This window comes from Conger conger, chromosome 6, assembly GCF_963514075.1.
Source record: "Conger conger chromosome 6, fConCon1.1, whole genome shotgun sequence".
NCBI classification, from domain to species: domain Eukaryota; kingdom Metazoa; phylum Chordata; class Actinopteri; order Anguilliformes; family Congridae; genus Conger; species Conger conger.
Window position 1 is genome coordinate 39,109,488 of NC_083765.1, and position 15,636 is coordinate 39,125,123.

Here is a 15,636-nt window from a genome sequence, read left to right on the forward strand (position 1 = left end):
TTAATATAGCCTACTCGGTTGTGCAATGCTGCGCACTGAGATGAGAAACAATAATTACATTAATTCCATCCCAATTATTGCATATTACGTCACGACAATATTACCTTTTAACAACTGCGTAATACAATATGAGTAGGCCTATGCCAAATGGCAGTAGCCTAAGTAATGTCAGACAGGAAAGTACACATGCATTTGGAACACTGACTGTCATACAAACAAATCCCACGCACAGAACAGCTTTACACCTAGCTTACTTTTGTTTTAAAACGCAGGGTATATTCCTTTATTTTTCTCCTTAAATTAAAAAAATACATCTTCTAACACTGCAGATGCCGTGATGCTCACCATATGCAGAACAACGCTTAACAGTTAAAAGGGACTCATTCATTTTATTTAATTTTCCGAAGACGGTTGTTTCATTAAGTAATAATACATATATGACTGGTCCTTGCCGCTATAGCTTTATTGAAGCTCAACGTTCTCTGTTCGAATGGAGGGGGGTCTTCTTCTTAGCAATGTGCTTTCTATTACCAACACTGCTTTGCTCCAGGGAGCCGTAGTTTGCACTGCATTGCGAGACGCCATGTTGACTCAACTAATAGGACACCAAGTAAATCGCGAGCTTAAAGGCATACTTTCACACGCTTGGTTTTCCACTATTAACAACCCGAAATACAATTTAACACATAGATCTGAACTGGGAATTTTGCAGGGAAGGCAAGGAGGCAGAACGACCGCCATGTTTTCTTTAAAATGGATTATTCAAATCGTTTGTGCCAATCAACGGGGAAAGAGGAGCAGCGCGGCCTTTTTTGTCACGTATTTAAAATGCAATCAGTCGTTCCACCGCGAGTTAGACGTTGTGGTGCCTGTCTGTGATTTTTGCTCAGTCATAGTCAGTTCAAAATAGGCGAATATTATTTTTGAATTGTCTTCAGCTTGGGAGAGGGGGTGACAGACAGGGACACATATTCTTCCACAGTGTTACTGGCGTTATAAGAACTGGATGTCAAATTGTTTAAAAAATCGGCCTCGTATCTACTCTTAATGCCCTATCAGCCCTATTAGCTACCCCCCCCCCCCCCCCGTCTCTCTCTCTCTCTCTCTCGACCTCGGACACACACACATACTCCACTTTTGATATGCTTAGTTCATGTTCAAAATTATTACACCCTATTCATTATGAATAACAAGCAACAAGAAAACAAGGAAAACCCTTTGATTTCAAATTCATAAATTATAATTTAATACCAAGAACAAATTTACAGCAGAATGCTTGTTTACAATAAGCTAACACAAACAAACAAGAATTGTTTTCAACTATAAACTTCCACACACACACTCACGTACATCACTTGCAATTAATAATAATAATAATTCATAATCTATATGTTATCAATACCCTGCAGTAGTATATATATATATATATATATATATATATATATATATATATATATATATATATATATATATATATATACACATATATATATATATATATATAATATATACACATATATACATATATATACATATATATATATATATATATATATATATATATATATATATATATATATATATATATATATATATATATATATATAATTACAATCATGTATCATTCTCTGGTCCATATGTATCCTAAAACAGCCAAACATAAATGTTCAGTTTTTATAATGATCCCTTTTATTCAGCCACAACATGGTGACTTGTGTGTTGAAGAAACCCCTCAAAACAAAGACAAAACTGCAAGCTTCCACACACACACACAAGGCATTGGTTATTGTTGAAAAGCAGCGAAACACTAAACCAAAATAGTGGTTCGCCCACCTCTTTTACCAATTCATCTCACCCTGTTAAGTCTTATTACTGGATGTCTTGTTTCTTTTAAATACAAGGGCTATTGTACTGAATGCACAGATTATATCTATACAGTCAAAAAACATATATATATATATATATATATATATACATATATATATATATATATATATATATATATATATATATATATATACATATATATATATATATATATAAATGTAAAATAGGTTAGTGACCTGTGGCCATGCATTCACAGTCTAAATACATTTTAAGAAAAAAGAAAAGAGAAAAAAAACATTTTGTAATATGTATATACATTTAAAACAGCTTTCAGTGCTACTGGCTAAGTCTGTCACTCATTTTGAAGACATGTTGCATTACCAAATAAAAAATGGCAACCACAAATTTTCTTAATCACATATACTTTGTATAAAAGAGAACTCATTGAAAAGAATTGACCTATATTTACATCAATACTGCTTCTAATTGCTGTCTTTTGTATATGAAATGCACAATCATACGACTGATGTTTCAAACCTTAGACTGTTCCCCAGGTTCCTAACACTTTATTAACCAATTTAATAGCAAATTAAAAATGTCCATCTTTACAGGCACTTGATGCTTGAACTGTATCGGCCATTATTTATGAATTACATTTTGACAATTCAGAGAACATAACGCTGCTTCTGAAAAATATATTAGCTCTAATATGAAAAGGTAAAGTGACCCTTGACCCTTCTCGGCTTTATTTTAAATTACCAAACATTTTCATTGGTGGTAGGCATTCATTAGACCGATAGAGGTATAAAATGGCATATAATAAGCTGAGGGAAATCTGATTTAAAGTCACTTGTCACCTCTTGCAAGTCTGTAAATATTAAAATGTTGATTCTCCAATACTTCCATCATAAGTTCGCAATTTATATGACAGCCACCAGCCAATTACATCTCCTATTAAATGGTTTATTTCATACAAAAAATAATCTCATTGTTTATTATTTTAATGTTAACTTGTAAAATAAGTATGTAATTTGTTCGGTTGAACACTCAGCATTAACTCACTCTTTTAAAAAATGCACCTCATCAAACTTAGGAACACGGGGGAATGGTCCTTGTTCTACAAACTCAATGAAACCGTTGTAAAATAAAGAAAAATAAGGTTGCGTTGTAATATATGAAATGTCTAGAACTGAAGCGTTGAGCACATTTGACACAAGGCTCTAAAGAGTGCTATTCAAGAGAAATCCCCAGTTCCTAACAATACATTTTCCTACCGAATGAAATATTTCCATTTTGGGTCACTAAAAGTAAACGGGACGTGAACTCTTCAAATTACCCCAAAGACCTATGTAAATAACGGGTCACCTTGACAGCAAGTGCGCGCCCAGCATCACGCATTGTCCAAACGTTTTAATAATGTATTGCCGTTGATTTAGTTTTAATTCTCTCAGAATAGATTTCTCAGACTGATACTTATTAAGCCATGGTTATATTTTAAACTGTATGCACATTATCCGGTTTGGAACCACGAAGGAGAATAAATACAAAACAGCTATAGATACATTGACACAGGACAATAATATTTTGGAAAAGTTAACTGACTTTTTTCAATTTTCTCCTAATTTTAACAAAATTTTCCTTTTAAATGCACTTCAAAGTTTCAATTCTGAAAGGCTTTACCGAAAAGCAGTGTAGCCTACACAGCAAGTTGTTCAGAATGACACGGGATCTTTTGTCTGAATTGTAAAAGTTCACTGAATGTCTCGGTTCGTTTCATTTCTTTAATTCACAGTCAGCTTTGAAATTGTCTTCGTGTAAGTAAACGAGTGTAGCGGCTTTCCTTCTAAAAGAAACGCTAGCTAGTGTCGTCTGGGACTCCTCGTGCGCTCGTCCTGTTCATTGAATTGACATGTAGGGCCAGTTGAAGCTGCTTCCGGAAAGCAACATGTCTCTGATGAGGGTTTCAATCGGGGTTTTACCTACCAAACGGACGAAAAATAACTGTTCTATGACCGAAGATGAGACCGTACGAAGAGAGGGCAGGCGAAGTAAGAGCTTCCCAAATCGAGTCGGCTGGTTGGGGTACTGGCTCCGGACGTACTCCTCCAGAGCACATTGCGATTTCTCTTGCAAACTTTCCACGTGAGCCACATCTGAAAGACCGCAAGCATCTAGGAAGCGGAGGGAAAGCAAAGTAAGTAAATGAGTAGGCTAAATAGATAAATAAATAAATAGTTGGACACAAGACACAATTTGCAAAGCTAATATGGTATAGCAAGAGAACTCGAAGGCCCTCAGATGATGTGTCCGGGGTGACGTGACCACAGGTTTAATCCGTTTAAATGTAAAATAAACTTCCGTTCTCTCTCACATATGACCTGCCAAACCGTTAATTTCCATGGGAATATCTGAGCCTTCAAAACTAGATAATTAGCCTGACTTCACCAAAAAATAATCTCTAACCATTTGGTAATTCCTAAAAATATGAGTAGGCCTATTTTCGGCGTGACGCAGTGACACTTTTATTCACAACCAACTAGGCTATTACATGGGCTTTTGCATTTCGTTAAAGTCATTAAATCGGTTAATGTCTATTATAAACGCCATAGCCTATGCATTTTGTATAATGACCAACATTTGCTAAATGCAGCGTCTGGTTAGCCAAACATGCTTTTATACTTTTCAAAAATAGTTGTTTTTTCAAAACCACATGGGCCTGCTAGCATGCGATTTTAGTAGCCTACCCATTTTGCCTGGGAGTAAGCCATGAAACGTAGGATATAGGTAAATGGCAGGAATAAGTTTCTTATTAGGACGTGTTTAGGTTTTTCTGATTCCGAGATAGTTTCATAATTACAGTGACACAAAATACGAAAATAATTTCCCTAGAAAATGTATCACTAAATAGGCTACTTCAACTTCAGAGGCTTCATAGTAGGCTACTTGGGTGTATTTAAAAATAAACAATAGGCTACACACCGTCGAGTTCTCCCTCTCTGTCAGACCGTCGGACATAATTATGTCTTGTTCCCGCAATCTTAAACTGGTAGTACAGATCGACGGGTTTTTGCCCAAGCAAACGAATGTGTCCTGAACTTTGTATGTTATATATTTCACAGTGTAACAAAAGTCAATAGCAGGCAGAACACATTTGAGAGAAATTACGTTCATCTGAGTTCTACATGTGTGGACGTAATCACCAATAAACATGGCCGTCACGGACGTACAGCAGAAACAAGCCATTTTCATGGATGCATTTACGTCGTCTGTTCACTGCAGAAAATACAGCATTCTAACAGGCTACAGAGACAAACAATGCTCGTTTGAGTGTTTTAATTGGTGTTTGAAAGACCAATGTAGCCTATTAACCGTAGGTTAGTCTGTTTCTGCACGAATCTACATCAGACAGTAGGCAAGATACATAATTGCACAATAGCAACGGCAGGTTGTATCAATTTAAGAATCGCTCTCATGAATACATTACTTACATGGAAGCAATACGCATGTGTATATGAAATACTACACTGGTGGTAGGATACATTGAGCGAATAACATATTTTATGTTTACAATAACACAAACTTAAATATTAGTCGCATGTTTTTGAATGGTATATAGTCTACACGTAATCGCTGAAAATTCTTCATGAATGTGGTAAATTGGAGTCATTCCACAGTTTTGATACGAGCCCAAGAATGCTTTAGATGCCCTGGTCATCCTAAAATAACAACCCGTGGAATGTGAGTATTTTACCACATAGCATAAACTCTTTCAGGCCTTACAACTCTTATGAGTTGGACTACTATATATCATGTGGTCTCCTGTAAGGAACTAAGGAAACTATGGTCCTTCATGGCATGGAGATGGTGTAGACATGGTTGTAATATGTGGAATCATCCACTCCCACCTACACCAGCACTATATCCCAGGCACACAGACATACGACCACCACCTGACTAAAGTGCCTCATTTATATCTGTCATTTCTTAGAAATACAATAATTAATGGTACAACACATAATCATGCCAAAGGAAAGGCAATGTATAGCTAAACCAAATTCATTTTATATCAGTATTAAGTGATACCAAATTAATGTTGACAATGCTTGCAGCTACCTGTAGAAAGTTTTAATATGAATTTATAGAGTATGTGTAAGGTTAGCCTATGTTTCAGATTGATTGTGCATCATAATCTGCACATGAACATGATATATGACGTTGTCATCTAAGAAAAAACAGAGGTACAACATACCTTCATCCCTGTTACAATTAGATGTTAAACTGTTCATGTTAGACTACGGACAAAATACACATTTCCTACAGCTTCATATAATAGCCTATATCAACATAGCCTACTGTATGATAAATAATATGTATTTTCTCTGCTGTCACCACATAGCCCAAGTGTGTAGGCTACTTGACTACCTTATTGATACGGAGATGCAAAGCTTTTCTACAAATACGTTGGATTTAAGTTAAGAAAACTCCATTTAGCGCGCGCATCCATTTGGCATTTTATTTGGGATTTTTGGAGGGGTAACCTACGGTTTCCTCTAAGAGCCCGGTCCCACTGCTTACCTGAGGTGAAAAGCACTATGGCTTTTAAGCAGCTGTATTCGGCTGAGTCGACGTGCAAAGCTTTCAGCTTCTCAACTTGTTCCTGGAAGATCCTAATGTGGTCCATGAAGGCGACAACTCGATCCGCAGACATGGGAGAGGCATGCAGGCCCGCCGCCGCCAAAAGAGGCGCCACGTGCAGTGGCATGGAACACTGTGCAGCGTTCAGCACAAACAACTCGCTCCAGGTCAGCCTCAGTAGGGCCACTTGGTCCGTAATCTGTAGGTCGGGAAAGAAGGGGATATTCCTTGCCCACTCCACGGCGCTAAAGAGCATCCGGGCCGCCAGTTCGCAAATGTTCTCGATGCCCATGATGTTGTTTGGCTGCATACACTGACTGCCATATCGGGATGTCGGGTAGGGCTCCGCTCTCAGAAGAAGCGAAATATATCCGGATAGGTAGGAATGACAGTGTAGGGGGTCCCCGTTTGTCAAGGAGAACTGACCGTGGTGTGGCTGCGTGGGTGGCATCCGTCCTCTTTGTACAGCTGCAGTAAAAAGAGAAACTGCAGATATTGATGCCTGAATTCTACATATAAAAACACAATTTAGCGTTCTCCCTGACTGCACGATAGCCTACATTAACATGAGCAGAAAGCACCAACTGAATAATTTTAACAACAATTACATTCTGAGATACTTTGGCCTTCTTATTTTTATTCATTAAAGTTTTCCAGCTTCCGTCTTGCTAAGTTTGTTTTCTAAACACATCGCGTAAGAAGAGAGCCTATGAGCATAACTCATCAATGGTTTAATACACAATAGTAGAATACACGTTGCACACAACAGAATCATTTGATGATTTTTATTCATAAAACATATGTTATTAGTACTTTAAAACGAACATATAAATAAATGTCTCGAATATGACAGTATCGATTTGGATTCACTGGATGTAAGCACAAAGAAAAAGCAAGCCTCGGGAGCTAACCCTTAACCTACTTTGCTCGCTATTCAAGCAATTCCATATTCCGAAAACTACGTCGGCGACTATTTTAAACAAAACAAGCCAAATCTAAACACCATTCCATGCGCTTTACTCCCCCAGCTCTGCTCTATATCGTTCAATTCATAGTAGCCTACTAATTGCCTGTTCGCTGAAACATATACGAGATAAATACAATTTGAATGAAATCATATAGCATTCGATTTAAAACAGTCTCGGTCTCCGTCCGTTCTGCCTCGCCATAACAACATGGCATATCCGTCCTTGTGTTACTCAAGTCCAGATGCACGCATAACCTATTCCCCACCCCCTTTCATCCATAACCGACCAACGTTCAGCATTAAAAAATCCATCAAAATATCACGATACTGACTATAAGACGGTAATGAATGTTTCATTATATTTAAAATGTTGTTAGTGATGATAGATCTGCCCCGAATCGAGTATGTAATGAAGGCGTTTCTTGCGTCTTCTTGCCGGGTATCCTGGGGAAGAAGACTCGGGGAGAAAACTGGGTGGGAACAGCGGCACAATACAGGGTTGGTTTTATCACAAAGCAGAGACAAATAGGCTATATCAACAAGGAAACAAAAAATCCCAATACCTTCCCGTCTCATGCCAACTTTGAGGCATTTTTTTAGGCGACAGTACTGACACTGATTGCGGTGGTGCTGGTCGATAGGGCAGTTCCTGTTGGCACGACATGTGTAGCTGAGGTTCCTTCGCACACTCCGTTTGAAGAAGCTTTTGCACCCCTCGCATGTAAACTGGCCGTAGTGTTTACCGCTAGATTTGTCGCCGCAAACAACGCACTCGATGTGCTGGGGCTGTTTTTCTGCCTGACTCTGGGTCGTCTGGTTCGACTGCGTAGACTGTGTCGTGTTGTTCGGTGGTCCACCTTGAACGGTTGTCTGTTGGGTCGGTGGGGCGACCTGCGAACCACCAAGGTTCAGCTGGCCTGGTTGAGGAGTGGGGAGTGATAGCGGTCCTCCTTGAGGTGCTTGCGAGGAGAGGGTGCCCTGCGTCTCGGCGACATCGTCCTGGGAGCCCCTCCACACTACCATTGCCATATCTATCAGTCAACGTTAAGAAACTTTTTGTCTCCCGTTTTTTTTTTTTTTTTTTTTTTTTTGGTGTCGTAGTGTTTTTATAGTTTCAGAATAACGCAGCAGACTGTAACCGGTCGAGCAAAAATAATTAAAAAATGCATAAACGACTGCTTTATGTTTTTTTGGCTGTCCTCTGACACTTCACGGAAGCAAAGAAAACATACAATATGTTCCTTTAAATGAAGAAACACCTTAGGTGATGTTTTAAACCTGATGTGTTGACGAACTGAGCAGCAGCCGCGCACTCAGAGGCCAAATCCAGAGTCTTGCAGTCAGCCATTCAGAAAGCCCATGAAGGAAAACCAATAAAGAAAAAAAGTGATAATAAAAGCAAGACAACCGATATACACTGTGAATCAACGAAGAGCCGATACAGTAGAGATGCTGCTGATGCACAAAAAGCAAAAAGCAAAAGATTTAAATTAAACCAAAGTCAACTCTAAAAAGACAACAGCAGTGAGCGATCGATCCCAAATTCCATGAGAAGTTCCGAAGAAAATCTTTTGCCGGTAAAAAAGAAAGGATTATGTTGCTTCCTTTTCTTATTGAGACAACAGCGTGCAGTCGAAAGCCAGTGCCTCAGTCAAATAAGATGAAGTCAACTCTCCGGCAAGCAAGAGTACTAATGAAAAAAAAAGCTCACAACCTATAGAACCTCCTTCATGCACGTAAAATAATAAGAAAGAGATCAGAGAATGAAAGTGATCAAATATGTTAAAAAGGGGGAGGCTAGGAAGTGATTGCGATTTGTAGTAGCGAGACTGGCAGAGCGCTTTCTCTCTGATCAGCTCGCTGCACTCTCTATATAGTGAACTTTGACACGACTGCTGCAACTTAGCACACGTTACCATGGAGATGGGCTGCCATATAAGGAAAGTGACAGTGTTTGACTGGTCAGAGCTCATGGACCGCCCCCTGAACCCCATTGGCTAATCGGCACTTGTGCTACTTGGTGCTTTGCCAAAGAAAAGGCTGGTAGTTGGATAATCAGCTTGGTCTTAAGGAGAGAAGTGTTACTGTACGACCGAAAAATTATACTAAAAATAAGAACGGCGGCATTCAATCTCAAATTATTTTTTTGAACGTGCAAAAAAATATTTTAGACGTGGTCATTGTAAATTTATTCTCAAAATGTAAATTAAGGCAATTGTAATAGTAACATATCCTATTACACATGGCATTTAAATTCAGCACTTTGCACGACCTCATAATGCATTATTCTCAATAGAGTGTATTATAAAGTTGCACTAATGTTGTATTTTGGCCACACGTGCATGTAATTGTAAATAAATCAAAATTAGTATAATGGCAAGCGTGTTCGTGTCTTATTGGTGTATAGATGGTGGTATTATGTCATATTGCCAATTTTATGTTTCCGCTAGGGTACTGGTACTGTGTCGTCGTGGTTAAGAAACGTACTTAACCATACTCCACGTAGGGTACTCTTGTATTATTAAAATTAATATGTATTTACTGTTCAATTTTTTACACAATCATAATAGATGACTATAGAAATAATTACCCTTCTGTTGATTTTGTGAAGCCAAACGTATAGCAGCATATTCACATTATACGACACGAATCTGCAAACGAGACATTTTCATTTACACTTACGCGCGTAAGATATTATCACCTTATGTATATATTTCTTTTTCTTTTTTTAACTCTAGCGGTATGGTGCAGAAAAGCGTACTCAATCAAGTATGCAACCGCACATACTTATAGGCCTACAATTGCAAAACAATCCTAAGCATCTGGAACTGGGTAAATAAATCTAAATCACAATAAAACAGACCAGACTTTCAGATCTGGCTTGATGGGAAGCTAAACGTGGAGAATTTATGTCATGTAGGTATAACATGACATCTAACTGCAGAACCAATGATTTTCGACTTACAGTTTAGCCAGAATAAAGGCAATTGTCAAAACGCAGAATTTCTGGAAAATTGAGCCAGGGATTGACATGCAATGGTAAAATAGTGTTGAATTCCCGAAGGATGTTCTTGGAAACAGAAACAAACATATAAAACGTAATACATGTGTACATAATCAATTACATGTCTAAATCCAAATATGCATATATATCCATTAGTGCATTAATGTGGAATTAGGCTACATAGCGGTATGTTCGTCCATCTGAGAAATGTGGTCCTATAGTTCATGTTTTGTTAGGTTTGCTGGCTGTAATCTGCAAGCATACAACCACTGGCGAGCGTAGTAGATCCCCCTGTGTCCCTGTTTTTTTTTTTTCGTTTTTTTTTCATTCGGCTTGTGGTACATTGAAAGGAGGGCTGTCAGGAGTCGGGTCCTCCTGAAATTTACAGGGCAAAAACGGAGAATATGCTGTCCATGAAGAAGAAATAACGGAGACAGCATCTATTATAGTGTCTGGGTGCCCCCTAGCGTATGTATAATTTCAGCCTCGAACCTAGCTCAAATATAGAAGAGCCATCTTTGACGGAACCTGCTTCGATCTTTTCTCTCTCGCCAACACTAGTCACTACTGTCCATTTTAATCAGATTACCGCTTTAGGAGTTTCCACCTAATTGCCTTGGACGTCGCAGCACTACGGTGTGTTGGTCTTCACTTTTACCTTTTCGTAGCCTATCAGTTCTGGATGCGCACTGGAGTGTTTTTTGTCGGTTTGTTGTTTTTTTGTGTGCAGGCTACTCTTGTTAAAAAAAAAACAATTATTGACACATTTAGCCTGAGTGCAGCACTTTCCCCTCCGGTCATTTCCCTGTTTCCTTCCTTATTCTTTTTCTGCAAAATTGGCTGTCAAAAGAATACTAACGCGCTGTAAATTATACCCGTCTCATTCTGGATTTTACCGAGTCTTTCCAGTGGTGAGTCTGCACATTTTGCTCCATTTGTTTGATGAATGCAAGGACGCTTGTCATTATTGTTTTCAGTCCTCTGCGATAAACTGGGAACGGCGATAATTGTAATACTTGCATGGGGTAGCCTAGAGGCAGCAATTCTGTCAGCCATAGCCACGCCAAAGCTGTACACACATAAAAATAATCATATCATAATTTGCGGGAAATATATGCATATGCGTGTGTGTTCTACATAAATTCTTGCCTTGGCATACTTTTTCAGGGACACGTGGAACTGTATAAAGGAGCCGCTGGAAAGCCATAGCCGTTGGACAAGTCTAGTTACAAATGCCTTTTATTCAATAACCCGTTTGTTCACTGTGTTCCTGTTAAATCGATATACATCAAAACGCATATTATAGCCTACCTCATTTGCACCATTAAGATCAAACAGATCTGAAAATGTAATAAACTATATGTTGGCTACCCATATCCACATGCAAATACAGATTAATTCAAACAGACGTACCAAATGCATATGTTGCTGATTCGTCTTCCGTATGATGCATCATTCTTCTTTCCGTTTATGAGTTATATAAAAGTCGATCTTCTTCTTTCTTTTTGGCTGGATAACCAACGATGCTACTTCTTATGAAGTATGCACACCCAAGAAGACGCCGTAATGATATAAAAATCTAACTGTAAAAACTTAATGGAACAAAACTGCCATTATCTTAACCATAACATGCGCCAAATTAGTTTACCTCGTGTTTTCAACTTTTTTTATTGTTCAGATCCTCGTGGCCTTTTGTATGTTGAGTATAATATAATATTCTTTAAAAATAAAGAAAATAGGGATTAAAATACATTTTGGAGAACAAACCGAGTCTATTGGAATTTGTTTTACCTACAGAAAGAACGAAAGGACGCTTTAACGGTGTGCTTTTTGATGTTCCGCAGAAGGCAAAACACGATATTCCACACTGCTGCGTCGCGTGGGCTGTGAAATGCGGAGAGGGAGGGAGTCATTAGAGACACCTGTCTGTTTACAAGGAAAGCGCTCTTATATGGTTATAGTTTATAGCTTACTTATTTTTTTAACCAACCATTTTCCCAATCTAGAAAGACTCTGTATAGCCTAGGCTATTGCATGCATTTAGTCATTCCCTGTGATTAATTTTCTAATCCGTCAGTGACACTTTGCGTTGTAAAAAAGCCTACTGTACTGTAAACTAACATAAATGTCAAATATAGGTTATGAGTTAGCATATAACGTAGATAACATTTAATTTAAGATTACGATTCCGATTCCGATTTAAATGCCGTGGTAAAGTACAGCAAACCGTGTCAACAATGAGAAGGAAAAACATAAGAAAAGTACAGACAACAAGCATGCTTCTTTAACATTTCTGGATATAGGCTACTATCGGACGATGCAACAAATGATATTTAGCTTCATTAATATTGGAGGAAATAATAATAGAAAATGATAACAATTAAAACAACAATTATGCAGCAGGAGTAACAACAACAATAACAACAGCAAAAGTAATAGGCCTAATAATAACAACAATAATAATATTTCATGCAAATTAGTTCTAAATGCTTCTCTCTTGAATTTTCCCTTCGTGCTGATACTATGATTGAAATGTATGTTGGCCTTAGGCCATTATAAGCTGTAACAGCTTATAATGTTGTTGTTTTTTCTTATTTATTTTTTTATTTATATGTCTGATATTCGTTTATTTGGCGGATTTTGATGTTTGATGGGCCTTTGTTTTCTTTACCACTCCCGTACTACATCTAGATCACTTGGAAAGCATGAGCTCTGTCGAAGGCCCAGGGTATGGACTATTGATACGGCGCACTGGATCGCGAGATGTACCGAGAGGGTCGCTTATTTTTTCACTCGCTCGATTTTTTTCTCGCCCCCCCCCTCCCCCAACCAATGCCTTTTCGGATCAATGCCTTTCAATGGACACAGGGTGATTCCTCATCCAAAAAAAGTATGTAAGGCGTTTTCTGCCTCAGCTGTTTCTAAAAAAGGTTTGTTCAAATAAAACACTTGAAATAAATGAACAATTAGTGGTGCATGGATACAGAAGTGTGTGTTTTGGAATAGAGTGCTGCTACATCCGCGCATAAGATTGAAATCGAGAAAGGCTTTGTGTATATATGATCCAGTGTTATTAGCCCATATATGTAAAATTATATTTATAATTAACACTGGGTCATTTACTGTGTAGACCTACATGGACTGACTTGAGAGAACTGTGGTAGAGAAGGGAAGGCAAGGCAAGACAAACAATTGTATTGGAGCCATGTAATGATGGCTAACAGTCTACACCAGTACCTTCCTGTAGGTTTTCATTTCAACCCTAATTTTGATTCTACAAATTAGCAGATCTGTAGCTGTTGAATGAGGTGTGTTTTGTTAGGGTTGAAAACCTGCAGGACAGTAGATCTCATAGGACACGATTTGACAGCCCTGGCCTAAATGATAGTGGAGGATAGTCCGTCATAGTATGGAAAATGTAAGCTATATCATATCATTTTTTTTTCTGGACACCCGTAATGTCCTTCACATACATAACGTAATATCTGTAAGAAGAGCTCAGCGAGACACCATACACAATAGCTCACCCCCGTAGGGATCGCCATCGATTAGGGGGAGAGTTGGGGATGTCATCACACTAAATATTTACTGATCACACACAAATAGTAGGAACTTTAACGATTTTCTCTGTTCAGAGAGCCGAGAAAGGGGTAAAACACTTTATTATTGTTTGTAAAGCAAAGAGCTCCCTCCCAGGCAGGGTGCGTTGGGATGTGTCCTCGCCGGGATAAGCGGAGTTAGACGGATCGATAGGCAGTGATTAGGAGAGACGAGTTGTTGAGAACCACTGTGCCCTGGGAAAAGGAAGGAACTTCACACGCTGAGTGGCCTCAGTCGAAGTGCCGGGAAAATGGACTGAGCGAAATAAAACAAAAACATGAAAAAAAAAGATGGAAACAGAATAGTAGCCTCAAACTGAACAATCAAGGTCTTGTGTGAAATAAGATAATTGAAAAGTATAAAAATTACGAGAAAACAGAAGTAGGCCTGTACAAATACTCAAGCAGGCCTCCGCTTCATAAACATTTCCTCCACTTCAGACACACTGCCTTGTGCCACAGCGCATTTATATCTCAAATCGAGAGAGAATTGCTCCACCTCATTCAGTTAAAATTTAAAATTTTAAAGCACTCTATCCCTGAACTGAAACTCGATATCGATTCGATGGAGATGCGCAAGTGAGCATCCAGGTGTTAAAGGCGAAGAGACGAAAGTTCACTCTAATCTTATCTCTGCTGTCGCCTCGGTCTTCCGAGCAGTGGATGCGAGGGACTCCGACCTCAGGGGTCGCTGCCTGCCCCGATTAACCTTCCAGGCCTAGCGCAGAGCAAAGGTTAACCAGGCTAATCAACTTTAAGGAGCTAATTGAGTCAGAAGACGCGAAAATAGTCAAGATAAATTAATTGTCTCCCCTACAGAGAACATTCCGCTAATGGATTGGCCTCCGTTAAGTGGTCATATAAATCTACCCACCTTTTACATCGAGAATGCAACGACTGTTCTTCTTCTGAATTCATATATTAAAATACGGATTGTGCCATTCATACGTCAAACATACTTGGAGACTGTAAGCTTAAGCTTAGCGTTGATCTAAAACAGAGAATGATGTATTAACTGCAAATAGCCTACATTTGTTGAAAAGAGTGCCGCTGCAGTCTGTAGAAACTTAAAGGCATTAAATAGCCCACTTCAACTTAAAATAACATTTTACTCGCATGCTTTTTTCTCGCGCCTTACGTGGAGATTTGCCATGTTTAATTTAATTGAGGTAAAATAATCGTATGCGTCTTCAATATGATTTATTCTTAGTCGCCATGATATATTATGATACATTATTTTTCTTATAAGCATTAGACTGTTATTACTGCTATTGCCACGAATACTAATAATAAAGAAAGATGTACCCTACATAGGCCTACTGCGTGCATGAAATGTGGTCAGTGAAAGATGCAATGTCCAGGAAAAATTTGTAAAATTCCAGGACAAATTGTGTAAAATATTATTTAAAAAATTAAAACATCCGTAACTAATCTAATTATCTTGTCACTACATCTTTGTTTATCCAACTGGCATCTTACCACTTTTCAAGTAGGCTACCCAGTAGCCTAATCGTGACAATGGCGTTTAAACTGCGCGCTATTTGCATTGCATTCTGATGCAAAGTAGCCGACACTCAAATCCACAGACCTGTTTCAGAAGATTT

The 15,636-nt window shown here is 38.4% G+C and overlaps 1 protein-coding gene across 3 annotated transcripts; it reads right to left on the bottom strand.

Moving 5' to 3' along the window:
* Nucleotides 1-2,032: 2,032 nt before the first annotated feature.
* LOC133131054 (COUP transcription factor 2-like) lies at nt 2,033-12,291 on the bottom strand. 3 transcript variants are annotated; one of them, XM_061246152.1, is made up of 3 exons: nt 11,847-12,291; nt 6,403-6,930; nt 2,033-3,998 (listed from the first exon to the last, which is right to left on the bottom strand). In XM_061246152.1, exons 1-3 carry the CDS (start codon nt 11,887-11,889, stop codon nt 3,724-3,726), a joined length of 846 nt encoding a protein of 281 aa, XP_061102136.1. In that variant the 5' UTR covers nt 11,890-12,291; the 3' UTR covers nt 2,033-3,723. The 3 variants fall into 3 exon arrangements, with proteins under 3 accessions (XP_061102136.1, XP_061102135.1, XP_061102134.1); XM_061246151.1 differs by lacking the exon at nt 11,847-12,291 and adding an exon at nt 7,993-9,238; XM_061246150.1 differs by lacking the exon at nt 11,847-12,291 and adding an exon at nt 7,993-9,238 and having other exon boundaries at nt 6,403-6,948.
* Between the last annotated feature and the right edge of the window lie 3,345 nt (nt 12,292-15,636).